The sequence below is a fragment of the Sinohyriopsis cumingii genome, chromosome 9 (assembly GCF_028554795.1).
Source record: "Sinohyriopsis cumingii isolate HCF-2022 chromosome 9, ASM2855479v2, whole genome shotgun sequence".
In the NCBI taxonomy this organism is placed as follows: Eukaryota; Metazoa; Mollusca; class Bivalvia; order Unionida; family Unionidae; genus Sinohyriopsis; species Sinohyriopsis cumingii.
The window spans coordinates 20,643,900-20,671,894 of NC_142969.1; the positions used below are offsets into that span (position 1 = coordinate 20,643,900).

The 27,995-nt window shown below is 41.5% G+C and overlaps 1 protein-coding gene across 1 annotated transcript; it reads right to left on the reverse strand.

Moving 5' to 3' along the window:
- On the reverse strand, positions 1 to 27,995 carry LOC149791359 (uncharacterized). The gene is made up of 3 exons (XM_089969901.1): positions 27,343 to 27,995; positions 23,434 to 23,571; positions 1 to 2,833 (listed from the first exon to the last, which is right to left on the reverse strand). Exons 1-3 carry the CDS (start codon positions 27,560 to 27,562, stop codon positions 2,661 to 2,663), a joined length of 531 nt encoding a protein of 176 aa, XP_089826027.1. The 5' UTR covers positions 27,563 to 27,995; the 3' UTR covers positions 1 to 2,660.

The window sequence follows — 27,995 nt, forward strand, 5'->3', positions numbered from 1 at the left end:
TTTCCAGAAAATAATCATAGCTGCCTTTACTGTATTCCTTGCATGCATGTCCATAACAGTTAGGCAAATAACAATAATAATATACCAGAAATGAATAAGTCAAAATGTTGCAAAGAAAACCTTTCTTAAATAAAACAAAAATTACAAGCATAATTTCGTCCATAGAAGAAGCTGTGCATCTTTAAAAAAAATCTCTGTACTCCAGTTCGACTTGTCTAACATTTTAATTTGTCAACGAATACCATTAATGCTTATTAATCTTAGTGCTATTCGTCATTTTAAAAGTAGATAAAATATGACGCTCTTTTTGTATGCTTCAGTTAGACATGACTAAATTGAAATGTGTTGTAAACAAACATTGTGTATAGGCACGTAATATAACTGGAACTATTACTTTTGATTCGACAGTTTACTCGGTGGTCCGGACCTGGCGACGCTTACCTGCTTAATAGTGTATTCCAGATATTTGAAGCATAAAAAAGTCAGATTTGAAAGGTAATTATCCTCTTTCAAATATATCTAGCATTATCAACGTTATAAACTGTTTCTTTCGTGATATTTCAAGCTATTTCATAGTGGCTACCTAACCAAGAGTTTGCGTGAAACACCGTTATGTATCGGTAAACTATTTCCATACTGAAGCCACGTCATCCATTTTAAAACTTATATGCAATAGGCTGTCTGATTAACCAAAATCTATAATTCAAATAGAAAACATTGTTTAAAAGCTGCGACAAGAGCTAATTAATTTTAGTCCATCGATTCTGTGTTGTGGAGACAAAAGTGGAAGTTAAGAGGGCATTGTACAATGTAATAAATATGGACAGTACAAAACCTCAATCAGAAATGCTTTAGAGATCAGTCATTTATTGCTGTTATTGTTGTTGTTGGTGGTGGTGGTGGTGGTGGTGATGTTGGGTTTAACACTTTTCAGCACAAGATAGGCTGTACATGGCGACCAGTATAAATGGTGGAGGAAGAACCCGGAAAAACCTCGGATAGAACCATCGACCCACGATAAGCTACTGGCAAGCTTTCTCACATACCCACATTGGCCGAGCCCGAGACTCTAACCCACGCAGACAAGGATGCACGCTTTTGACCACTCGGCCACTCGGGGCCATTCGTGTACTGGTAACAGTCTCCTTGTTAATGACACACTGATACTAGTAACTCTACCTGCTATTGTTCATATTAAAACCACCGTTGAATCAACCAGCAAATCAAGTCAGCTCTTTAAACATTTAAACTAATACAATTAGAAAGGTTATCACCCCTTTGCGACAAACATTTCACCTGGTTAAAATACATCTCGCGACACAAAACTATTAGTTTCTGAATCCAGCAAAGAACTACTTGTGCAGTCATGTGCTTTGATAGTATTTGTCGACAATGGTTAAACAACATATCTGCTACTGATGTTTTAAGAGTAGTTTAAAACTATTTGTAATTCGCTTCGCTACGGCCAGTCATACATTGTTTAATGGATTTTCAAGTCTCTTGACTTGACGAATCCGCTTAAATACGAAGGTTGTTTTTTGTTGTTTTGGGTTTCAAGTCGTTTCTCAGCGTAAGATACGCTATACATGGCGGAGGAGGTGGTATAATTGTTGAGGGAAGAACCAAGCTAAATCCCGGTAAGAACCACCGACCCGCGGGAAGCTATTAGCAGCTTTTTCGCATACCCACATTGGCCGAGCCCGAGACTCTAACCCACGCGGACAGAGGTGAGAAGGCAGGAATTGGTAAAGGCGAACGTTTTAGACTCATCTCCACCCGTGGTCCACATAAAAAATGAAAGCCAATTATTATGGACTTAAAATAATTTTCCCTCACTTTCATACTACACTATTTCAAGGTAAAGGAGCCTAGTTTTTTATTATTTTTGTCTCGAATGAATATGATATGAGTTAAACTATATACTAACATTTTATCCAAATGTTCTGTTTTTTAATTGTTAAAATCAACTAATTTCAAACACTCGCATGTTACAAAAGTCATGATCACGAAAATAGATGTGACGTCATTAAGTGAATTATTGTCTATAGCGGATCAAATGGATTCGATGTTACAATAATGTAGTCTGTTTTGGAACTGTTGAAAACAATGGTCACACAGAACCAAAATGTTATTCTGTATAGTAAATAACGAAGACTAATTCGGTACACATTTCAGACAGCTGTCAAACCGAGCGAACTTGACATAGGAAATCTACCTCTTTGCACCACAATAATATAGTGACGGCAAAATCATCATTTGATACTGGATGACCGGCTTGTAACAATCAGTTCGCTTTCGAGTGATATGACGGTGTAATTACAGCAGCAGACGTTTCAGTTCACATAATCCTACTGATAAATTTTAAGGCAATAATAAAATCTCAGTAAATTCAGCAAGAACTCTGGATAAAGCTTCTTGACGTATGTGGAGCAGGGACATGCAACATAACTTGATATTCTCTTTAGCTAAAATACTTAAGTAGTATATTAAGATTAAAATAAACCCGCCGAGATATTCCGCGTGAACAAAAATCGGTTTCCAACATTAATGTTAAATATGGTTATCATTAAATAATATGTAGTGTTCCCTGCAATTCTTGCCGTTAAGACTATTTTTATCTTTATATCTTATCAGACATCCGACTTAAGAAAAGTCACTTTTTAGTGACGCTCTCTGTCACCGAAATGCAAGAGGAAGTCTACAATTCCTACGACTCCAGTTGTCAATCCCAATAAAAACGCTGTGATGGTCAGGGTAAAGGCGGTGTAGAACTTCTTCTGATCCCCGCTGGATTCCACAGCATACATCAAAAACGCTGTCAGAGAGCAGATAGCTTAAAACAAACATAAATGCATATTAGAAAGAATGAAAATGATTATGGCACAGAAATGGTCAACACGTATTTTACCTCGTTCTGCAGCTAGCTATTCACGGAGTTTAAACATCCTAATCAAGGATTAATTTTTTATTGTTTTTGTTATAATGAACCCAATGTATATAATAGTTAGTATGTTCAAACTACATGTATATGATAACTCTAGTAATAAATCATACCAATCATGTGACTATGGCGGTAATGAAATATAACTTAAGAGCAAAGTCTAATACAGGTATGGTGAGTTGAATATATATCAACTTATTAATTACTTTATACATTTATTTGCGATTGCGGTAAACTACATAGCTTAAAGTTCCGGTAGTACCACGGCGAAACGGTCATATGGCTCAATTATTAAATAGGCAACTCTGATAAGTAATGACATTGTTAACAGGCCTAATGTTGGTTGTTGTTGTTCTAGGGTTTCAATGCCATTTTTCAGCACAAGATAGGCTATACCTGGCGGCCAGTATTACTGGTGGAGGAAGAACCCTGGAAAACCCAGGGTAGAACCACGAGAAGCTACTGGCAGGCTTTCCCACGAACCCACGCTAGCCGAGCCTTGGACTCGAACCCAGAAGTGAGATGGAAGTGATCCGGAACGGTGAGCGCTTTAAACCACTCGGCCACTCGTCAGTAGTAAAGTGGGCCACCCTAGGGACAATGGGAATTAGCATTACAGACCCCCCCCCCGGGCCACTCTAGGGACAATGGAAATTTAACATGGAGAAAAACGCTGGGCCACTCTAGGGACAATGGGAATTTAACATAGAGTTTGGGCTTGTCTAGGGACAAGGGAAATTAACATGAGGAATAGAGTTTGGGCTTGTCTAGGGACAAGGGGAATTGAACATGGGATTTTTTTTTTTTAAAAATTTGAAAAAAGGGTAGGCAATTGAAAAGTCATTCTCTTTTCGAGAAATATGGCTGGCCCTGAAAAGGGCCTTTGGTTTTTTCTTCTTCTTCTTCTTCTGCTTCTAATTTCTTCTTTTTCTCAACCAACTTCTTATTTTCTCTCCTACACTCTTTCTCTTCTTTTTTTCTTCTCTTCTTTCTTCTCTTCCTCCTCTTCTTTCTTCTTCTCTTCCTCCTCTTCTTTCTTCCTCTTCTCATTTTCTTCTTCTTTTTCAATTTTTTCGTTCCATTTGCGTATTCTTATCCCTTCCTCTTCATCCTCCTTCTCCTCCTTTATCTCTTTCATGACACCACTTATCATATCCTTTACCTTTCTTAAGTTATTAATTTCCATCTTTACACGATGGGGACTATAGGAATAGTGGTCTTCAACGAGTCTTATTAACATCTGCTCCATCATTCCTAAATTGTCCAAAACGTCTTGCAATGTTTGCATTTTGTCAATTTGGTTACAAGCCATCTTCTTTGTAGAATGGTTTGAACGACGAATACTGTGGGTTCTTATAGTGAAAGCGCGTACGTGAAGGAAAACATCCCCCTAAAACATAAAATTGATCTTACCTAGATCATGACCCAACAACGCGCGGACGTGAAGGAAAACATCCCCTACTTTCTCATTTCATATAATAAAACCAAAACTATACTCTCCACATACGCTAAGAAACAATAAATAAACCCATAATCTACTATTCACACAAACATACCTGAGCTCTTACAAACACAAACACACAAACACATACCCTCACACAATGAAAAAAGAGTTAGTGTTTATATTCACACTACTCTACCTACACACATTGGCAAATGGATCGTTATTTCTTTTCTAGAGTATTGGGTAGCCCTGAAAAGGGCTGGGTTTTTTTGGAACTTCATGGACACCTGGTTAATGGTGACACCTTCCAGGCCTGGCGCCACATACACATCTTGTCCCCCAGTTAATTTTTACCTTTTGGGGGGAGAGAGCAGAGGCAGGATATGTGGCTTCAGAATCCCAATTTTCGATTTCTGGGATTCTGAAATTTTTTCTTCTTCTCTCCTTTTCCTCCTCCTCTTCTTTGTATCTTCTCTCCTCCTCTTTGTATCTTCTTTCCTCTTCTTCTTTATATCTTCTCTCCTCCTCTTCTTTGTTTCTTCTTTCCTCCTCCTCTTTTATCCTTCCCTCTTCCACAATGGCTTCCGCGGCCAGTTCATTTAATATGCGCCTGGCATATTCCAGATGCACATGAAGTTCCAACAGTTTAGACAGTCTCGTGTTCATTTTTGGTGTTGATCAATCAACAAGGGTAGCTAGACTGCCGAACGAGTTTCAATTTATAGTGAAAGCACGGACGTGAAGGAAAACATCCCCTAAAAAACATAAAATTGATCTTACCTAGATCATGACCAAAAAAAACAACGCGCGGACCTAAAAGAAACACTCACTCACTTTTTTATGCTACCCATCACTATTTTAAAATTTTTTATAAATCACTTCAATAGACTATCCACATACGCAAAGCAATCCAATCTAACTCCAAATATACACCTCAAACACCAAAAAAAGACATCATTTTAATCTACTATCCATACCAACTTACTTAACCACTTACAAACACAAACACACAAACACATACCCTCACATTTTTCAAAAAAGAGTTAGTGTTTATTTTCACACTACTCTACCTACACACATTGGCAAATCGATCGTTATTTCTTTTCTAGAGTATTGGGTAGCCCTGAAAAGGGCTGTTTTTTTTTTTGTTTGCTATGGCATTCTTTTTTAGTTTCTAAGAATGCGATGTCCTCTGAGGATAGACTTTCTGGCGATAGGTCTGCTTCTTCGGAAAGAGAAGAAGAACTCTTTGGTGTCGATACGACAATCGACAAAGCCTCTGTCAGCTTCAGGTTGCTGCTGCTGCTGTTGTTGTTGTTGTTGTTGCTGCTGTCTCTGAAGTCTGTACTTCTCTGTCCATTCTTCTTTTTCCCTGTTCATTTCTTCTCTGAAGAGCTCTTCTATCAGGTCTTCAGTGACTTTTAACATTCTCACATTCTCTATTTCTTCTGGCTTCGGTATCAGACTGTGTCTGACCCTATGCAAATTCACGTAGGCTTCGTTGAGCTTAGCTAGTTTGGAACACATCTTCTTAGGAGGATGAGTCGACAATGGATGGTTAGACTGGAAACAACCCCGGTTCTTAAAGTCAAAGCGCGGACGTGAAGGAAAACATCCCCACACGGTTTTCGAGCCGCAACGTTCAAATAGTGTTATGGGAGGGATAGAGAGAAGTCAAAGAGCATCAATCCAACATTCTTCTAGCTAAACAAAAGACAAAGGCATTTTTTTCAAAACACAACATTTTTTGCTCAAAAATCACTTAACACTAAACAACAACTCTAACATTTTTAACAATAATCCAACAATATAACATCAAACAATTGTTTCAAATCACAAACATTTTTTTTCTCAATTGACAATCTACTTTAAACAGGGCTGACAACGTTGTGAATGAAATTGTGATTTCCACTGTTGGAAATCATTAGGCCATTGATGGACACTACGTTTCCTAGCTTGAGACAAAAGATAAGCATAATGGTCACAAAACCATCGATCTACTTTCACATCGTTTCTAGCAGAAGAACGAGGATCAAAATGAGTCACTAAATGTTCTAAGGAATAGCCCAGGCTGCGATGATGCAGAAAATACACACAGTACTGTCCACACACCAAGGAATCTGTGCCTTGTAATTTCACGTTATTGAATCGGGTGGTTTGAGCATTTCTTCTCATAAAGTCAATGATATCGTCTTCCAAAGGGGGCAATCCGTACGAATCGAAATATTCCACACAGCCTTCTTGAGGAAAGTAGACGGTTACCCAGTGGGTTCCTGGGAGATGACTTTCGTCCGTGTTGATCACGTAAGCTTCATGGTCTTTAGGTTTGCGACGAGGGAGTTCATCTTTAGCACAGACGACAGGATTCCAAGAAGCCGTATACGAACTGTGGTTCAAAAGGTAATAAAGTTCCCAGGTATCCATTGTTTTGTGTTTTTTTCTTCTTCACAGGTAATAATAAGTCGTCAATTCGATCCTGACTTTTTGCTTGAAAATGTCTGACGAATAAACGGTTATTCGTTCTGTTTCCTCACTCTGATTCAGGAGAACTTCGATACGATGGATCTCTTGAGTGGTTAATGGTGGACAAGAATGTTCACGCAAGTCTTTATACCACTGGTGCAACACGTCTTTGTCCGAGATGAGACTCCAAGCTTCGTCCAGATACTCGTCCAATTTTTCTTCTTGACGCAGCATCAGGCATTTATCGTGTTGAATTTGACTGGGATGATCGTTTTGACATCCATAACAATTTTTCTTGATCAATTCCGTCATTTTTTCCACCAAGTGTTTGGCAAAACAGGAGACTAAATGGGCTTCTTGTTCTGGCCATCTTGACTTCATCATGAACACTTCTTCTTTTTCCACGGTCTCCTCACATTTCATGTCCAAAGTTTCTCCACTAGGTAAAGAGGGATAACAGTCTTCCATGGCTTCTAGTAATCTAGAATAACTTCTCTCAAACTGTTGATTTCTATGGTATTATCGAATTCTGCATACAGGATGACGTTCACCGTTTCATCAGGGTCTCGGTCTTTAAACTGAATTTCCACACGAATCTGGCCTGATTTTATAGGGTGGAAATGTCCCTCGTCGCTGCCTTGGTCTGGAGTAAAATCAAAAGCCCACAAAGCGCAGCCTCCTCCATAATCCTCGTACGTAATACCGTGACTGGTATTGGTTCCTAACTGTCCGGTGGCTTCGTACAAGGACAAGTACGATCTCAAGTAATTCTTCTTGGTAAAGTCAGGTTCAAAAGGTCGGGTACACAAGGTTTTGCCATCGCGACTGACTTCGATTTTGGACACGCCAAAGTGTTGAAAGTAGAAAGGATTTTTTTCGGCAGCTCCGTTGAAGGCTGTATTCTCGACGATACCAACGATCAAACGTTTGGGTAACTGTCCTTGGAACAGATGATCTTCGTTCATGGATCGCTGTCCCTTGGGAATGGTGAAGGTTTTCACTTCCACGCTTCGTATGGGATACTTGGCGGTCGTTCTGCTCAACGTCTGACTGATGTCGTTTCCCACTTTAGGTAACACTTCCACACTGCGTACGTAGAGTCTGGCTTCTTGGATTTTGGTTTTGTAACCGTCACTCTCAGCCAATAAATGGAAAGCGGTACTGCTACGATTCAGTCTCAGGCGGACATCCACCCCGTTCAGCAAATGCTTTTCTTGCAACCACATGTCCAAATGCAAACGATCCATCAGTTCTAAACTTGTGTCGACTCCCGTGATTCTATTTCTTCGTTCTACAAATCCATCATTGTTGTCTTTCTTTTCATCAGTTTCCAATATTTCAAACTTGGTAGGTTCGTCAGCTTCCCATACCACACAGGCATTGAGATGAGTTTCTTGGCATCTATTCCGTACGTCAAGAGATTTTCCAGGTAGGCACGATAAGGGTAAGTATCCATGCTGCTACTGACCAGTCTGTTATTCAAGTACAAGTCCACTCCACTGAACAAGGAATGCATGAAATTGTTGACGGGAGCTACTGCTTCATCGTATATAGCACCTCCAGTCTTATCTAGAATTTTGACTTTCAGGTACAAGTAACTGCTATTCAGATCGATGTAATCTTCGGGCTGTCCTTTGATTTCAAACTCGATGGGAGCGGAATCCGTCAAAGAGGAGACGGGGTGAAATTCCACCCACTGGGATTCTTGCATGGTCATCATGGTGGGGGGGCATGGCAAACAGATCCAGTTCCGACTTGGAACAAGAGCAAGACTCTCGGTGCATCATTTTTCTCTGTGTCTCAATAATCGAAAACGTCTAAGTCTCGAACGGTTCTTCTTTTCTTGGCCTTTCTCGCTTGAAGTCTGGTGAAAGGGTGTTTTCTGCGTCGTCTCTTTCTGCCTTGTCCTTGCTGAATGCCTGACTCGGTAGCGTGCAGGGCATTTATAGGTGCTTCTCGGCGACCCAAAATGTCTTTGCCCGTTTGCAGCAAGACATTTTTGCCTGCCCTCATGAAGGCTTCTTTAGGGTTTTGTTTGTCGATGATGACATTTTGGAGAAATTCTTTGCCTTGCGTCAGTGCCGCATCTTTCAAGGCGTGCAATCAGCGTGTCACCATCGGTTTCAACACCGGGGCCACCGAACGAAAGGCCGATTTCAGCATATCTCCTAAACCGTGTCCTCGCTGTCGAGCAACCCCTCGGTACACTGGATACATGACTTACGAATCGTGAGAGAACCGTTTTCGAAAATGGAGTTTCACCGTGACTTTTCCTTTGGTGAATGGAATATTTTGTCCCAGATCTCCTTTTATAGCAATGTTGACCGTGTCCAAATAAGACTTACTGACAGGCAAATAGTGAGGATGGACAAATTCGCGGTGAACGTGGTAAGTGTTTCCACCTTCCTCGTCAGCGTTCGTGGCAGAATCCACTTTGAAAGGAATGACACGCAGTAACGGCACGGAGGTGTGTCCCACCACGTTGTACTCCACCACATCAGAGTACACAAACATCAAATTCAGTCCTTGGTTCAGTTCTACCGGGGTACGAAATAACTTGCTAAAAGACTCGTTGTCGTAAACGATGGGTAATTCGTTTTTCTTCATCATGGCCATTCTCATGTCCATGTCTCCGCCCAACATGTCAAACAATTCAGGACAAAATAAAATGGACATGATTTTACTCCGTTCAAATTTCATCGAGAAGCGACGAGCTGCTTTGTGGTACTCCATGGTGACACTTTTGTTGACATGCTCCAAAGCTTTCAGAAACACGACATTAAACCTGGAGGCTATGGTGCTGACCAAATGTTGACCACTAAAATAATAGCCTGGGGGAATAAACAAGTGATAGGTGGTGTACTTTTGTGTACGGGTTTTCTTGTCATATTTGACATTGCTATCCATCCACTGTTGCATTTGCTCGTCATGAACTTCCACATCAAAAAAATTTTGATTGGGAAGGATATTGAGGACTTGGGTCGGGTGAATGATTTCTACTAAAGCCACTTCCCAATGGGCTTCGTGATCTAAGGGGATGGCCTGAGGTAATTTGGCCGTGTAACAGCACAACGTGTTGTGGGGAAACACCTCCATGGAACTGTCACTGGGTAAGGTTAAGTAAATTGGTTTTGGTGACTCATAATTCCAGAGTTCTGTGGCTGTCCGAGGGGTTAGTGGATGTCAGAGGCGTGTCTCCGCCCAAAATGGGGTTCTGATTGTGGTTGGAGTGGTGACTGACACTGGCACTGGACACAAGGTTCCCGTTGGAAGAGAATTTCAGGGAGGGATTGGGAAGCAGGTAACCGATGCAACTGCTCAATAAAACTGTCCACAATTGTTTGTCTCCTTGTTGCAAACTCAAATTGGCAATGGCTGCCCCGATGACACAATACACCACGAAGATTTGGCAGAAAAAGACGATTTGCATTTTAGGCACAAGTTCTCCACACCACACCCACAAGGGTTGTTTTTGTAAATCTTGCACAGAAGAACTGGGTGAAGGAGGAGTGGTCGACGTAGCTGCGTCTGCTGTGTGAAAGGGCATGATGGTCACTTCTTTTTATAGTCGATGACTTGCGAAGCGTCGATCCAAGAATCGAAACTGGGCGGATATTCTTTCCAACGTACTTTGACTTCTTTCACACGTCGTTTGCCCACTTTACGGGTTCTGCGTTCGAGAATGCTTTCGATGTCGTACACGTCGTCTTCTTTTTTGGTGACACGTTGTAACTCGGGCAAATAAAACGTTCCTTTGAGTACTTCTCCGTTCATGTCTTCCAATTTATAGATGGCAGGATGACGGCCATGCACTCGTCCAGTGACGCGAAACAATTCGGTCGTCCAGTTAGGTAAGTAACCTTTGTCGAAAGTGCGTTTGGTTTTGCCAATGCGCACCCAATCTCCTACGGCCAACATTCCACTTTTCTTGGGGACAGCCCTCGTCGGGGACGTACCAAACAGACGCTCAAACACCAACACTTCGTTCTCAGGAGTCACGTCTTGCGGGGCACGTCCGATGCTTCGATGGTAAGATTGGTTGTACGCTTGCACCAGGTGCGGTAAGATGTCGATGTACTTCAGAGTGTGGTGATGCGTAAAATATTTCCACATGCGTTCTTTCAAAGTGCGTTGAAAACGTTCCACGATGCTGGCTTTGGTTTCGGGATTCTCGGTGGTAAAAAAAATGAATGTCACATTTCTTTAATTCTTTTTGGAAAGCTTGGTTCAGAAATTCGGTGCCTTTGTCCGTTTGCCATTGAATAGGGTGACGACCGCTTTGTTTCAACACTCGTTGCAGGGCTCGCACTAACTCGCTGCTCGATTTGGAAGTCAAGGGCACGACCCAGGCAAATTTGGAAAAGACGTCGATTACACAAAACAAATATTTGTAGCCCGATTGTAGCTGGCCAAATGAGAGACATCGGCTAAATCGGCTTGCCACTGATGATCGATGCCTTCCACTCGGGTGCGACTTCTGGCAAACTTGCGTCGAATGGGTTTGTGTAAAGTGTAGGTAGCTTGTTCTTGTAACCATCGTTGCACTTGAGGTAAACGGAGACTTTTCAGTCGCGTTTTGGCAGCACGATACAATTTTTGAACTCCTGCGTAACCTGCAGGATGCGAGGGATCGTAGTAAATGCTGGCTACGACTTTTTCCATTTTTTTTATGTTGGTTTGTGTGTTACTAAGGCACCCACTCTTGGAGGATGCTACTCTTTTTCTCTTGGGGTATTTTCTTGGATTGCAATGCTTTGCGTATGCGACCGGCAATAGGTGTTGAAGAGGAGGATGTCTGAGCGGGGGATATCGGTTCTTGTTTCACTTCTGTCTTCACTTTCTTTTTCTCTTGTGATGAAGAAGGGGTGGCCATCATCTTTTAAATCCATCCAATTCTGGAGGTAGGTGGTGTTGTTAACTTGCATACTTTTTCTGGTGGAGTTTGAAACCCTTCTTCTTCTCCTTTTTCTGTCTTGGTCACTGGCACTGGTGGTACTGGTACTGGTGATGGTGCTGGACTTTTCATCAAGGTCTTAAAATCTTTCAGAGTGGGTAGAGCTGTTTCGTCTAAAGCTTTCTGGTGAAAGAGTTGCAGTCGTTGCAAGAGTTGACCGTACTTTTGCGATTTTTCTGTTTCGGACAAATCTTGGCGATCCATCAAGGACTGCAATTCGTGTTGTAACTGGGACATCTCGCTCAAATTCGGATTGGCAGGTAAATGCGGGGTGCGTTGTTCTTGCCACCGATGGTATTCCATCCATCGTTTGTAAGGCACTAAAGCTAGTTCTCGTCCTTGCAATATGTTGTCAGCGGTCGATTCTGAGATCTTGGGACTTCCGAGGGCCTTTTTATCTTGCTCCCACCAGTCCTCCCAACATGGTTCCCAAGACTCCTTTCAGTATGGGACCTAACAAGAGGGGTAAAATGCCTCCACGTTGGACCAACATCTTTTTTTGACGAATGGGAATTTTCTTTTGAACCATTTGGCGAAGAACGTGACGATGTTTGTCTAAGCATTGTTTCTGGTGTTTGGACAAAGGGATCGTGCCTTTCAAAACGTTCAAACAACATTCGCACACGGTATCGATGACCTCTTTGGAGGCCGTTTGAATGAGTTTTTTTCGTAGGGGTGCAGAAGCTTTGGACAGGACAGATAACATGTCCCCATGTTTGGCTAAACGTGGTGGTAGTCCTTTCCTTTTCTTTCCTTGGGGTTTTCTGGAGGGTGACATCTTTGAGTCTTCAGGAGCACCAAAAAACACTGATACCCTACTTGGTCACAGGCCTTTTTAATACTGGAACGCGTCGCCACTGATTGTCTTTACGTCGTATCAATTTGAGGACAGGCATGACACGTCGTGCAGGGGTACGCAACGGACTAAATCGAGCCAGTTCTTGCTTGGACAAATCTAGTAAACTTTGTAACATGCCCGATCTTTCATGGACTTTGATTTTGGGAGAAGGTACTTTGTGAGCAGCAGCCACTGCCACTAAATTGGAGGGTCCTGCCACTGGGGAAGTTCTTTTGGGGGTCATCAACGGAGAAGTTCTTGGTGTGATCAACATCTCCAAGTACTCTTCAGTTCCTGGTGTCATCAACGGAGAAGTGGACAAACGTGAGGATGCCGAAGACGCAGTCACTGCCGTGGCAGATCGTGGTTTGCGAGTGCAAGGTTGCGTCCTAGCCGAAGTGCCTCTCTTGCGATTAGTTTTCTTCTGTGGACTTTTCTTTTTCTGGGGACTTTTTCTCTGTTTCTTTTTCTGGGGGCTTCTTTTCTTTTTCCGGGGTGGTGTCTGGTCAGAGGAGGGTCCTGCCACTGGAGAAGTTCTCCTTGGGGACCTGGTCTTTTTCTTTTTCTTCTTGGGGCTTCGTTGGACTTTTTTCTTGGGTATAACTTTGGGGGCATAAGGATCCCATCTTAAGAGAGAGCGAATGATGACCCCTCCTAGAGTACCGCTCCCTCCAGGTTTCAAAATGATTTGTTTTTTGGTTTGAGTGTCGATGCGGGGATCGGCCAGTTGGACCAAAGCGACTTTGTTTCGATCGAAAAAGCGTTTGGTTTGATGAGGAATCTGAATGATTCCTTGGAGTAATTGACGTGCCGTCACCGTGAACCATCGTAAGACTTCTTTGAGACTAGCTTCTAAGACACGAGCTCGTGTTTGTGGATTTTTTTCTCGACTGATGCCATACAAGGCACGAATCAATTTGACGGGAAGATGCGACTGAAGGGACGTCATGTTCACACTGTGTGAGACAGACGAAAAAGGGTCTGAGGTTTTTATAGCTTTTTTTTTTATGGGGAGTGAAATGAAGTCGAGGACGGAGACGTGTACGGGACAGGCCCTCCGTCTTGGCACCAGTGGTGAAACAAGTGGGTACGAAATCGCAAATCATCGGGAGTCGTAGGTTTCAAATCGACGAGTAAATAGGCGTGTGGCGTTTGAGTGGCATCGTCGTACGCCTGAGTCAGCCAAGGCGTTCCTAACTGTTTGGCTAAGACTTGCACCTGCGATTTATCTCGAGGGCTTTTAAACTAGATCACGTAATGCGCATTGAGACTGATGGTGCGATGGGCTTTACTTTGTTGAAACAAATTTTGGGTGATGTAAACGACACTGGCATTACGGTGATGCCCTTTGCGCGTGAACCACAGTTTAATTTCTTCTTCGTCTTCTCCTAACATGTCGTCGAAAATGACCAAATGGGTTTGACGGGAGTCAGAGACGATGCCGTCGTCTTCTTTAGGAATGCCTTCCACAAACACGATGGAATCGCCTTGACTTTCTCGCAAGAGGCTGTACGCCGATTGCCACTCTTTGTAACACCACACGATCCGTTGAGGTGGCCGATCAATCAAATGATGTTTATGTTCGATCAAACGTTTGACGAATTCGGTTTTGCCTGAACCGCTAGGTCCAGCAATGAGCATGTTAAAGGATGTCGAAGATACAAAGCCTCCCAACTGGCACAATCTAAGTGTTCGTCGATGACTTTGACAGTAGAGGAAGAGGGAGCAGAGACAGCAGAGGTAGCCATTGTGTGAGAAATGTCACTTGTGACACGAAAAACAAACAAGACAAGAGTTTATATACTTGTTCAGAACACGTTTATTGAATGTTTTTTTTTTCAAACATGAATACGAAAGACAAAAATACATAAAAGCCAAAGGCTTAAGTACAAGAATAAAAGGCACATGATAACCATTAATGTGGAATAAAAACAAGTGTCTGTACAACAGCATGTTTTGGGTAATGTTCTAACCAGTTATATAGTAGGGGGTAAGGTCACACAAGTGTCCTCCCGAAAGGGTCTTTCAGGCCTGTCCACGACAGTCCCGTCCTGGGTGACGGGTTCTTCTGGCACCGTCACTAACACGGGTTGAAAAGCAACTTTTTTCCTTGAACAACTCCCGTGCATACTGGGTCACTTCTTGGGTCCAAGCCTCAAAACCCCATTCTTTCCAGGCACGGACATCTGTCCAATGGGGATGTAAGTCACAAGCTACACACACATCGTCATACACGTCTTGGGTAGCTAAAAGTTGACGAATCTTTTTTTCCCGTAGAGGTCGAGAAGTATCCAGATGAAACCGCAAGGCTTTGAGCAAAAGGAGTTTTTCGTGACCATTTAAGGCCATTGAGGTGGTAAGTACTGATCGTAAAGAGTCCACAAAGAATCGGCTGGTAAACGAAATCCCAGAAAACAAGTCACTAAGACACACACCACTTGTCGACCCAAATTGAATGGATACAGTTCTTGTAATAATCGATCCACGGTTTGTATATGGTCATTGAGTTCCTTCCACGGAATCTGTTCAATGACATGTGACATAAGCCGTGGCATGGCAGCCTGTTTTTATATTCTCTTTTTTTCGGATGCAATACACGTACTTTCTAGCCAGAGATCTTCGTTCTCCAATAGGGAATCTAAATCTTGCATACTGTAACCGAAACGTCAGAGTTCGTTTAGAAGTTTCCTTTTCCGCTAAGTAGATTCCACGTAACAAATGTTGGTAATCCTTTAACTTGTCTTCCTCAATGCGTTGCACTAGGTGAATCTCGAAGTAACCATAATTATCAACATGTCGATCATTAGCGACCTCAAAGTTTTGAACAATGTCTGACCATTGAAACAATTTCTGACGAATCAGTTCTCTTATACCATTCAGGTACCAGTGGTTAAAGATCTGGTGACGTAACCGATGCAATTGTTCTTTACGTTTCACTTGTATTTTGACCAGCTCTCGGTAAATCCTTTCTCTCAATTCCACAGGCAAAGCACGAATGTTCTCTTGTAAAGTACTCATGAATAAGTCAGTCCGTACAATTCACAATCTTCTCATAGAGAGCAAAAGTAATCCGCATAGTGAGTAATTTCTGACCACTGCCATTCAGGGTAACGTCCAAGAATGTCACTGAACTCTTTTGATGTAAACGGTCTAAAGCGGTATAATAGGATGAATGCACCCTTGACCCAAAGAAATCTAACACAATGGTTGACTTTTTTCACTTTCCTCTTATGAATTTCTCGACACAAAAGTTCTACAGTGACCCATTGAGATTTCACTCTGGCAAGTCCCTGCCAAACTTCCTTGTAAATCTTCTCTTGCAGTTCTTTAGGCAGTGATTCAATATCGTTTTTGAAATGAAGTTTAAATACTGGTCTCGGTGATGTCCAACATTTGACTCCTAGCCAATCTGGTTTCTTCTTCGTCAACGACATGGTAAGTTACTTTAATGTCTCGGTCACACTAATGGTAAGTAATGACAATTCGGCGACCATCGAGCATGTTCTACGTAGGCCGAATCTTGTGGTTCCCAGTGGTGAAGTGACACACCGCAACTGAAGCACTTGACTTTATCTCCTTCGCCCAAGTAAAAAGATCCGGGTGTGGCTAATTCTTCGGGGGTTGGTCCTCCCAGATACTTAGGCCATTTTCCTTTGAAAGATTGAAGACGATTTTCAAAGTCGCAGTATTCCGACAAACGCACAGGGAACGAATATTCGTCTTTCACAGGTTCGTTTCGATGAGGGTTGAGTGACATGGGTAGGAGTTTGCTCAGGGCTGGATGACATCCGTAGGGGGGTAGACGTGAAGGTGAACATTCCCCTTTAAAACGAAACTCAGTAAAATGTCCAAGAGGACGAGCGGCATCACTTTCGCATCCCTCAGGTTTGACACGCACAGCATCCCTTTCCATGATAGGGGTAGTGACACTAAAGTTCACATGATGCTTTACGGCATCACTAAGGTCAAAACGTACAGCATCGTACCCATCGCAAGGCTCACAATCGCATTCCACTTCCGAAGCCTCACACTTGAATTGTGCCTTTCTAAACAACTTGTTCTGTGTTTCTCTGAAAGTATTCATCTTGTTCGCTCGGTCTTGGTAGTCACAATGAACTATCGATCTTGCCTAGGGTTCCTTTTTATATACAGACCAATACCGACGTGTCCATACGGTAAGGTGAAATGATTGGGAAGTCGCACTCGCTTCTGGTACACGATTTGATAGACTTTTTCCAAGGGTCGACTGACGATGTGGTGAGTGGGTAAACGTACAATCTTGTTCGGTTGGTGAGTGGTCACTTTAAAGTGTTCATCCTCTCCCGATTGTAAGGCTTCTTTCAATACCCCCAAAGTTCACCACTCGACTGGTACGATGATTCAGAGTCAGTCCTTTCACTTTGCACGTTGTGTGCACTTCTCCTTGTTTGTCCCGGTATTCGTAGCCGTAATTTTTGGGACCGCCACTGACGAAACTTAGAATCTTGTCGTCGGGATGCTCGTCTGTCCAGGCTCCTAAACGGTCTCCTTCAATGTTAGGGTGATGTTGAATCGGGTGATGGATGTAAATGCAACTGTCCGTGTCAAAGTACAGGACGCGTTCTTCTAACAGTTCTAAAGCTTCATACAATTTTAAGCGAGCATGGGCTGTCACGTAAGCCGCAATGATGACATTTCCAAAAGTGTCGTCTTGTACAAAGTCCAGATCTTCTTCGTAATTGACCAAGATCAAATCCTCGCGAACGACGTCCACGTGTTTCATGTATTTGGTTTTGTCGTGAATCATCTGAAAGTAGCGGGAAGGTTCTGTCAAATATTCCGTCTTGGGTAAACACGGTCGTTGTGCCATTTTACCCCACAAGCAATTTAACATCACTTTGGCAAACGATCGCCTGCCTTCGTTTTTCTCGATGTGGTCTAAAGAGATGCCTTCTTGTTCATAGTATTTCTCTTTGAATTGTATTTGGTCTTCGGGAGTGTGACACCAGGAAGGATAGCCGCTGCCTTCTTGTTTCAGTTTCAAAAAGGCATCCACGTACTCAGCGAAAATGCCTTTCTGACTGGGATCACCCTTGTGGTATTGTTGTGTCTTGAGAAAGTGGCAAATTTCGTACACTTCTAACAGTTGGTATCCCATGTCCAGAGCTTTGAACAATTCTACGCTGACCCAGGTTCGCGTCAAGGCACGTTCTTCCTGGGTGTGCTGACAAGGCTATTCTTGGTTGCACGTTTTGGCACAAGTACGGCACAAGGGAAACATCAGTTTGCCTTGACAATTGTGAGGTAAGACGGGATGGTATAGGTTCGTGGGAGGCAAAACTTTGCACTTGATCAAGCCTTCGTATTGTCGAATGTTGACCAGGTCGATGTGTTCCGTCAGCAATTGCGGGTGCCCTACAGGAAAGCGACAATATTTGCACACGTAGGGATACAGCGAACACACGTCCAAGTATTTGATTTCTTCTCCTTTCTCTTCGTCGGCTTGGTACAACAAACAGGTGGCATTGGTCCTTCCTCCGTACAAACTATCCCTCGGGTTCAGCGGGTCCATGAACTGGTAACTTTCCACGAGGCGTTTAAACTCGGGATCGGTTTTCATACTGTGATCGTACTCGTGTTCCCACATTTCCACCACTTGGTATCCTTGCTGTTCTAACTTTAGGCGTCGCTGACAAGTGTCCTGGTACAAGTCTTCCATGGTTCGTTGTAAAAACTGATTTTTAGTCCTACGGTCAGGGTAACAGACGGGACATCCGTGAAATAAGCAGCCGTTAAACTCGTACACGATCTTGGTGTTTTCTACGTCCCAGCCATCAACCGAATACGTTCCGATGGTCTTTTCACCCCCTCCGTTGCGGGCATGCTGAATCCATTTGTCTTCCTTGTCGCACAAGTAATGTAACCAGCGTAGGGCTTTGACCGAGTATTGACGCTTGACATAGTGGGTCGTTTGAGGGCTGATGACAGCCACGGTGTTTTCAGGCATGAATCGTTGTCGGTACACTAAGGAACACGCTTTGGCAATGGTGCAAGCTTCTTTCAAAGGATCGACCCCTCCGTGTTCCATGAACAGTTCTCGAAATTTTCCACAGCAACGTCGTAAAATGTCCACGTCGGAACGACAATACTTTAGCATTTCTTCCTGAAAGTCGAAAGGGTCCGAGGCGTGAGCCTGGTACCAAGCGTAGAAAGCTTCTCGTTGTTCGGTACGCATGTTGTCGGGGTCGTAATAGTGAGCCTCAGGCAAATGGGGTAGAACGGCATGTTGATTGGCTTCCGTATTGAAAAAGTGTGGAAAGTACCCTTTAGCCATTTCTGTCATTCCAAACGTTTTAGGCATTCGACTCAAGGGCATGGCCAAATAGCTCATCGAATCTTTAAACTGCACTTGTCCCACTTGCATGAAAATGATTTTGGCTCCGTTCAAAGTCACTTTAGGACGTTCGGTGCCTTGTTCCGTATAGTATCTGAGAAGAAACTGTCCATCGTATCCGGAGAAATTGTGAGCCATCACCGTGGCATGACGATGACAATCTCCGTAAAGTTCGATGTCCTCTTGGCTCCACGTCTTGTCGATGGGGTCTAAGACCCATTGGGCAAAATCGGCTAACGTGTTTGGTCCTCGAAAGATTTTTTCACGCCCTCCAGGAATTTTGCTGCAGTGAGGGCAATGACTGAAGATAGGTTCTTGAATGCACTTCTCGCACGCTCGATGAGCCACGCAAAAATTAGGAATGTGAATGCCGGTCTCTTGCATGCATTCGAAATCGAAAAAGATGAAATTGCCTTTCTTCTTGTGACCGTCCTCTTTCTCTGGTGGGGGTTGGTATTTTTGCACGTAGCATTGGTGTTCCAAGTCCACGATGTGGTGACAAATGTGACATTTTTTCTTTCCTCGACATACGTGTGCCTTGGCATTATTGGTAAGTATGCCTTGTCCACACGTAGGGCACAATCTCAGGAGTTGACAAGCACATTTCTTCTGTGAACCTTGTGTTTTCAAATGCTGTTGGTAACAGGTAGGACTGACAAACGTGCGCAGACAAGTTGAACAAGGCACTGGTCCTTCGCTCAGACAGGGTGGAGAGGCCAAACATCCTGGGCATTTCATTCCACAATGCTTGTGTTGCTCTCGATTATTATAACCACGGTCACATTTCTCACAGTAATATCTGTATCCCAGGAATCCAGTGATACTGGTAATGGTATCGAAATGTTCATCGTGATAATAGACATGAATGTATTTTCCGTCCTTAAAGTCTTGGCCTCGAAACAACAGAGGCCCACGCACTTCTTGAGGGTGAACTTTCAAGGTGTAGCGTGGAGCTAGGGCATCTTGCAATTTTTGCATCTCAGGAATGCCACAGGGTGTGTCTTTGGACAGGCCAGCTTGTTGCAACAGGAGTTCTGCTTCGTTTCGTTGTTTGGTTCGGTTCGATTTTCGAATGTTCTCCCAGGTTCTTTTCCATTCTACCGTGTCGTTCTTGTTGGCATAGGTTCGTCCCACCACGATGGCACGGACTAAACACATCTGGTCTTGAGGGTTGTTAATTTGGACGAGACTTGTTTTGGTGTTGCGAAGGTCGTCCACCAATAACATCTTTTTGCGTCCAGTCCCTTGAGGAGGAGAGACGTGGGCCATTTTCAGTGTGGCTTTACCATCGGTGATGTCAAATAGGTCATTAGATTGTTGTACGTGTTGAATCTTGTCCATGACTTTGGAAGGGGTTAGTTCTGCGGGTCTGCTAAACTCGATCCAAACGGGGGATTTCAAACCGTCGTGATCTATGGATAGTGTCAAGCGATCGTCCTCTTTGGGTTGACATTGTCGCTTGAGTGCGGTGAGCAAAGAATCCCACATCTCGGTGATAAACCCTTCTGCTTTCTCCAATGGTACGTCGGCCTTGAAATCTTTAAACTTCACCGTGTAGGTGTAAGCCGTGGTTCTAAATTTTCTAGAGGAGCGCTTTTCCGTCTCTCGAATGGAATAGTATTTTTCAGGGTTGACTAAGGGTGGTGAACTTGGTTTAGAGGTTTCAAATTCTGGTTCACTCATGTCCTCTTCAAAATCACTGGCATGAATTTGTGCCAAGATTTCAGCCCTTGTACGAGGCGATAGATCACGTTTCTGCCTCTTACTTTCTTCTTCTTCTTCTTTCTTCTCGAATGAATAGGATCGTTTCATCTTGAGTGCAAAACGTCAAATGACTCAAGTTTAAACACCATAGACTAATTTATAGTCATGGCAGACCAGCGTATATAAAAGAGTGTGTGTCTTGTCCTTTCACTATTCATTTCACTCTCAAGCCGAGCACAACGATGGAAGAGACTAACCAAATCGAACGTTTCGTCAGAGCTTTGCGAGGGGTCATTAGAAAATTCTCTTCAGACCAGCCTACGGACTACTCTCTTTCCTTTCGAGATAAAAGTCAGGATACTTGCTATATCTGTCAGAAGAAAGGGCATTGGTCTTCAGAGTGTCCAGACCGTCAAAAAAGAAAACATAACAGGGGCTAAAAAAGACAAAAGTCAAGATACCTGTTATTATTGTAAAGAAAAAGGACATTGGTCTCCAGATTGCCCAAAAAAGAAACAAGAGGAGTCAGAAGAAAAGAAGGATTCTTCAGAAGAAGAGAGGGATTCTTCAGAGGAAGAAGAGGAAGAAAGAAGACAATTCTATTTACAAGAGGCAAAGAAACAGGAGAAGAAAAGAAGGGAAGAAAATGAGGAAAAGACGGTGAAGAAATTTAAAAAACAGAGAGACTAAACAAGGAGAAAGAAGAAGTCAATGAACTTTTTTAAAGTGTTCTGTTGTGAATTGTGAATTGGATTGTAACAATGGATAAAAGAATAAATTAATGATACAAGGTAAATAAATGTCTTTGAGTTTTGATTTTAAAATAAGAAGCTACACTCACGCACTCATACACAGACACGTACTATAGGGGTAAAATGTTTTTTTGTTTTTTTTGAGTTATTGGCAAATTGAAATTGTATTTCTTTTCGAGAAATGTGGGTGGCCCTGAAAAGGGCCTTTTTTATTTTGGTGTAAGGGGTGAGTTTAAGCAATCAACTTTAACTGCCTTAAGCCTTTGCCACGGCCAAGGCCTACTTCTGGACTGCGTAATGTTGATGATGATGATGATTGGGTTGAAATCACTAAGGGTGGTACGGTAGGCTTAGTCACAGGGTTAACGTGTTTAGCTCGGGAAGGTCGTATTCTCTTCGGTCGTAATAAAGAAGTCTGATACATTTGTTTCAGACTTCTTAACTCCGCTAAAATGTCCAACAGTACCGTAGCCGTTTGATTTTCACCCTCTTGTTTCTTTGCTGCAACTTCTTCTTGCTGTTGCTGCTGTTGTTTTTTTCTTACCTCTTCTTCTTGCTGCTGTTGCTGTAGGAGAAAAGCCTGTTCCGCTTCCTTTTGTCGTTGTATGAATTTCTCCAATTCTTCTTTCTGTCTCTGTCTAAAATTCTCCACTTGCGGTAATGAAGAAGGTAACGAAGGTTCCGGAACAAATTCTTGCGAGGAGAGAAAATCCACAAAATCCCAATTCACCTCTTCTGAAAGTAAGTCCGGGTTCCCTTGGGCAGTCTCCCCTGCTAGTGCACCCCAATGGATCGTTTTCTGAGTTTCCGTCATGTTAAATCACTGTCGCATAGATTGACTGCACACAAGCGCTAACGAATCTATATAGACCACGTGACGTCACAAACTGTTCTCTTCGGATTGGATGCGAGCTGACTGAATTTTGTAACGCGTGTTCGGATTGGTGAATGAACTCAATCCGTTTCAATCCTACCTCTACCTATAAATAAGCGCAGTTCACTGCATTGATTCACCTGTTCTCGCCGCTTCAAGATGTGGACCACAGTTGAGTCATCCACCCTTGTGTCTTCCATGATGTTTAGGAGGGACATGCTCATGTATGTCCGATCCAAGTGGACCGTTGTCCACAGGACAAACACCAGTCTGTGGATACGTAGGATCTACGTTGAAAGACAAGGATGCCTGAAAAAGAGTGCTGATTTACGGACCAACAGTGAGACGCAGCCTAAGAACAAGAAGAAGACCAATGCGGTGCCCTTTATGTTAATGAATACATTAACATAAACCCAAAGGCCCTTTTCAGGGCCAGCCATATTTCTCGAAAAGAGAATGACTTTTCAATTGCCTACCCTTTTTTCAAATTTAAAAAAAAAAAAAAAAAAATCCCATGTTCTATTCCCCTTGTCCCTAGACAAGCCCAAACTCTATTCCTCATGTTAATTTCCCTTGTCCCTAGACAAGCCCAAACTCTATGTTAAATTCCCATTGTCCCTAGAGTGGCCCAGCGTTTTTCTCCATGTTAAATTTCCATTGTCCCTAGAGTGGCCCAGGGGGGGTCTGTAATGCTAATTCCCATTGTCCCTAGGGTGGCCCACTTTACTACTCTCGCCCCCCCCCCCATGAATGTTGGTGAGTTACTATTACTCTTTGATAGGCATTCAATAAAATTAATATTGTATTCATTGATCAAGTGACTGTATAGTACTATTTTCGTAATCAGTCAAGATATTCTTTTAAAGATGTTCATTCCCTACATCCCTCTATGAGCTTGCATACAAAACCACCTATTTAAATACATGCATTTCTACCTACCTACGTATATACGTATAATGGATAACTTACTTCACGATCTACGTAAGTTGGATGGTTATATAAAATGATAATAATAAATATATTTAAATTTGATAGGCTGCTCCTAATGCCTCGAACTGCTTGTTTGTAGTGTACTTGACGTGAACCCTACCTCCGACAAAGCTCAGGCAGACCGATGCAAGGTACATCATTGCCCTATCGTAGAAGAAGAACATGACCACCAAAATGAGCGACGCCAGAGAAAACATCCAAGACAGCGTCGAGAACGTCCGTACTGCTTGGAACCAACCTATGACAGAAAAGAAAAGAAAAGTCCGCTTCCATTAATAAAGTATAGGTTATTTAGGACTATTGAGTTATTTCGTTACACTGACCAATGAAATTTTCTTCTTTTTTTTTCTTCTATTTTTTTTTGTGTGGTTTTGGGATTTTTTTTTTTTTTTTTTTGTCTGTTTATATATTTTAAAAAGACTGATTTGTTTTAAAGAAAGAAGTGTTTCTGGGTCATTCAAGTGTCTGCTATTAGTTTCCTGTAATTTTAAAATAATACAACCAACATTGGTGATAGTGGTTCATAAAGTGCAGGCAAAATTCTTTTTTTATTGTTTGTTCAAACCACAGAGGTTTCGCAAAGTTGCAGGTTGAACTTGGCTATTACATCAGACTGAAATCACACGCACAAACGTTTGAATTTTGTTATTTTTTTTAAAAGAAATTAAATCACATTTAAACAAGGAAGTTTGCAGTTGATCTCTCTCTCTCTCTCTGAAATTTATTTCATGCTTTTACAACATATAAAGAGTATAGAGAAACTTTTCCTCAAGGTTCATAGAATTGAGTTAATTGCCCACTTTGCAGTAAAGTGAATAGTACTCAATTTGACCTTGACTTTTGAATAGTTTGGTGTCCCCACCAATCGTTATTTTTTAAAATGTGCCCGGTGAGAATTATGAAAAATATACTCGAGGGAATGAGATCACCCATACTTGGACCGCAGGTGCTTTGCATGTATACAGAAACTTGGTTCAGTTTAAAAGTACTCTTAATTTAGTAATAAACTCTTTTCCAAAGATGCAAACTGAGAAAAACATAATTATAAACGGCGCCATATTATCTGCATATAAATTTCCTCAATACTGAAAGTCTTATATATTTTTTAAATAATGAGAGCAAGAGAGAGATTACGATTTTTAGCGTAAGTTTAATGTTTCAGTCATATCGCTACGAGGTCTGCAGTGTGGCAGTTTATAGTGATGTCTAGTACTGGGGCATCATGCTGCAGACATGTAGCATAATATTCCACCCAGTCACATTATCCTCACACCAGGATAACACTAACCTCTTAATGCTGAGCGCCAAGCGAGGCAGCTGTTAGTACCATTGTTGTAAGTCTTTGGCATGACTCGGCCGGGGATCGATCCCACGACCTCCCACATCCGAGGCGGACGCTCTAACCACTAAGCCACCGGAGCGGTCAGGTAAGATTGGAATAGGTATTTTATTTCAGCTAGGGTGATTGCTGTACAATCGTACAATGTGTCTCTTTATTATAACATCTATTCCTCAACATACGATAAATTAGTTCCCTCCTCGCAACGCTTTGACCTCCGAATGTACACCGCTTTCTTCAACCACCTAGCTGATTCCATGATATGTGAAACAGAATCAACTGTAAAAGTTTATATTTTCCCTGTTAGATAAGAAACTACCAACATTGTCCCAATGTCCCAATGGCGGAATGTAAGGGTGGTGGAGGCGTGGTTGATATGCGCGCAATACGAAAGAAATATGCAAACCAATACACGTGTCCTTGTTAACAAAATATATTAGCATTTACATGTAATCGGAATCATAGGAACGGAATGCTTTTACCTGGCCAAAATTTAGACTTCAATTGATATTAAACCACCGGTATGGAAAACACTATCATGTACATGCCACTACATGGTAGTAAAGATAGTTATAGGCAAACCCTCAACCCATATGTTCGTTTCAGATGCAAGATAAATGCATATTAGTTATTAGATGTTACGACTTTGTTGTATTATTATGTTAAAATAAGACCAGGCTTCTCTGTAAACTTCTTGCGGAAATCAACTAATGATGGCGATATTTTGAGAAAAATTGGAAAGCCGAGAGAGAAATCGACTGAAACCTATACTATACTGAATTCAGGGATATAATTATAATTGCTTATGGAATCGTACAATAACATCTATGTCTGTGGATAGTTAAATAATCTGCCTCCGGATCTACCAAGCCAGATTATACGATAGATGCTTCAATGGGACAGGCGGGAAGCGTTGGTAGTATAGAAATGATATATATAGTGGTATGGATATTTAATTTGTACTGTGTAATTGACTATTGTCCATAACTGAGGGTGGGAGTTTGGCTTCACTGTTTTATTTTTCTGTAAAAAGCATATTACAAAGCTAATTTAGTACATGATTTTAGCTTATGAGATCCTTATTACTTGGCGGTAAACATCTTTACTTGGAACTGAGTTCAGGACATTGGTATTCTTCTTGGGAAAAACCTGACGTACTCGATTGTTTGTCTTGTTCGTTATTCAAATTTTAGTAATGGACCTAACTGACAAATTAGAATGCCCTAGAAATGAACATTTGGTCGTCATCATGGTTAAGTTATTGTGCTTTAATTTTTAGATAAAAGTAGTGCTAAGCAGAATTTCTTACTACATATCTTAACACCAGTCTTAGTGAAACCGGTATTAGTTGTGTTCAGTTAATATTTCAGAGGATTTGTTTACTGAAAATTATTCACTGTAATTACAAAGTGCTCAGCAATACTTTCGGACTAAATCACTATCGGGGGATTATTGTGAATCCATTTAAAGATATTCTCTATTATATCTGTGATATATCACGATTGTTAGCTCATCGACACTATTCCAAACTACTGGCACATAAGCACATTCAAGATTGAAATTCCTTCTGAACACAACTGAGATTCATTTTGATAAATATTGGACTTGTTATAGAATTGTTAGAATTATTTAGGATTTATATCACGATACTGTACGTTCTTGTAAATTTTCACTTTTTTATTCTAGAGAAATAAACAATTTGTTGAATTTTACAGGAGGATGGTTTTCTCTCCTTTCCATTAATCAGTTTAAGACCATCGAGTCGTAACACCAATAATGTTTAGTCGGTTCTCCACGTCATCAATATCATAAAATTTTGATTTCATACAGTATATATCCGAAGGTTGTCGAGTGTTTGGATAATCTGTTTAACTAGGTTAAATGCTCGTCCTAGAATGGGAATAAAAATGTAAAACATGATAATAATAATAATAATAATAATAATAATTGGTATGACCGAGCTTAAAAGAAAGTTTGAACGTAAGTATACAAAAAACTTTAAAAAATTGGGACGCAAGTGAGAATTTAGAACTCGCGACCTCTTGTTTGGCAGCCGGGACACAGACAGAAAGAAGACAATTATATGTATGTTAATTGCCTGTCCTAGTACGGGAATAAACAAAACGAGTTTTTAAAAAAATAACAAAATAAAATATTGGGATCACTGAGCTTAAAGAAAGTCTGTACATAAAAATGTTGAATAATATATTTATTTTTTTTTAAATTACGATGCCGCCTCAAGTTTCGAACTCGCGACTTCTTGTTTTGACAAGCGGGACACACGGACAAATGTGAGTGTTTTTATACAGATATTCTGTTTGGGTGTCAATACTAATTATTCTAAAAGAGATCCTCTTAACATTCGATCGTAGGATGATTTTAGAGAAGAAAAAAATGCCTTTCATTGAAAGTGCATATTCCAATCCATTTATTAATGAGGATTCCATTCTGAATTAGAAATGGGACATTCTTAAAAATATTATTACAACAATTTTGTATAGATTCGAAAATTTTAATTCCTCAAATGGCAAAAACATCTTGACGTGTTTTATTTGTTGTTCGTTATGTATTTAAAACATGTACATTTCATTGTCTTTGTCGTCAGCCTCCTCCGTCCCATCGCCATCATTAAAGTCATTAAAATAACTATTTTCATATTATGGAACCTACCTGCGAAGCCGTTGTCAAACTGATTTACGCACGACGTAAAGTTGCCACTCTCTTTGCAAAATTCCCACAGTCCACCATAACTATTGAGGCTGATTCCAGATATATTGCTATCCGCCTTGTACCAGTAAGGAATGGCAAACCCAATTAGGTCGGTGATGAAACAAAAGATAAGCAAAATAAACACGACCATACACAGCGGAGTGTTTCGTTCGGAGCACATTATGACACCTTAGAGGTCTCTACTTTGATGCTGAACTAACGGATTATTTTTCGAATAGGACTTTGAATTTGTCCAGCGATGGCGAGATTTGACTCGATTGTAATCTCACAAATCCCTTATCAGGTGAAATAGCAACTCAAAAGTAAATATTTTTCGTCATCGAAAGTTTATCCTTGAAATTATCTGACAGTGTCTCTAAACACAATTGGTTTATTTTCTGAGATGCATCCAGTATTTGTTAAATATTCAATGTCTCTGGATCAAATTTCTCCAATTGGTTTTAACTGTCCTCACTTCAGTTACTTTCAAGGACGATTGTATTTTCTGCAAAAACTAACGTTGTTCAATGAATCAATCAATTTTAGATCAGATTAGATTGAACAATACATTTTCCCTCTAGCCTAGCGGACACAATCTAAAATTATTCTGTCAG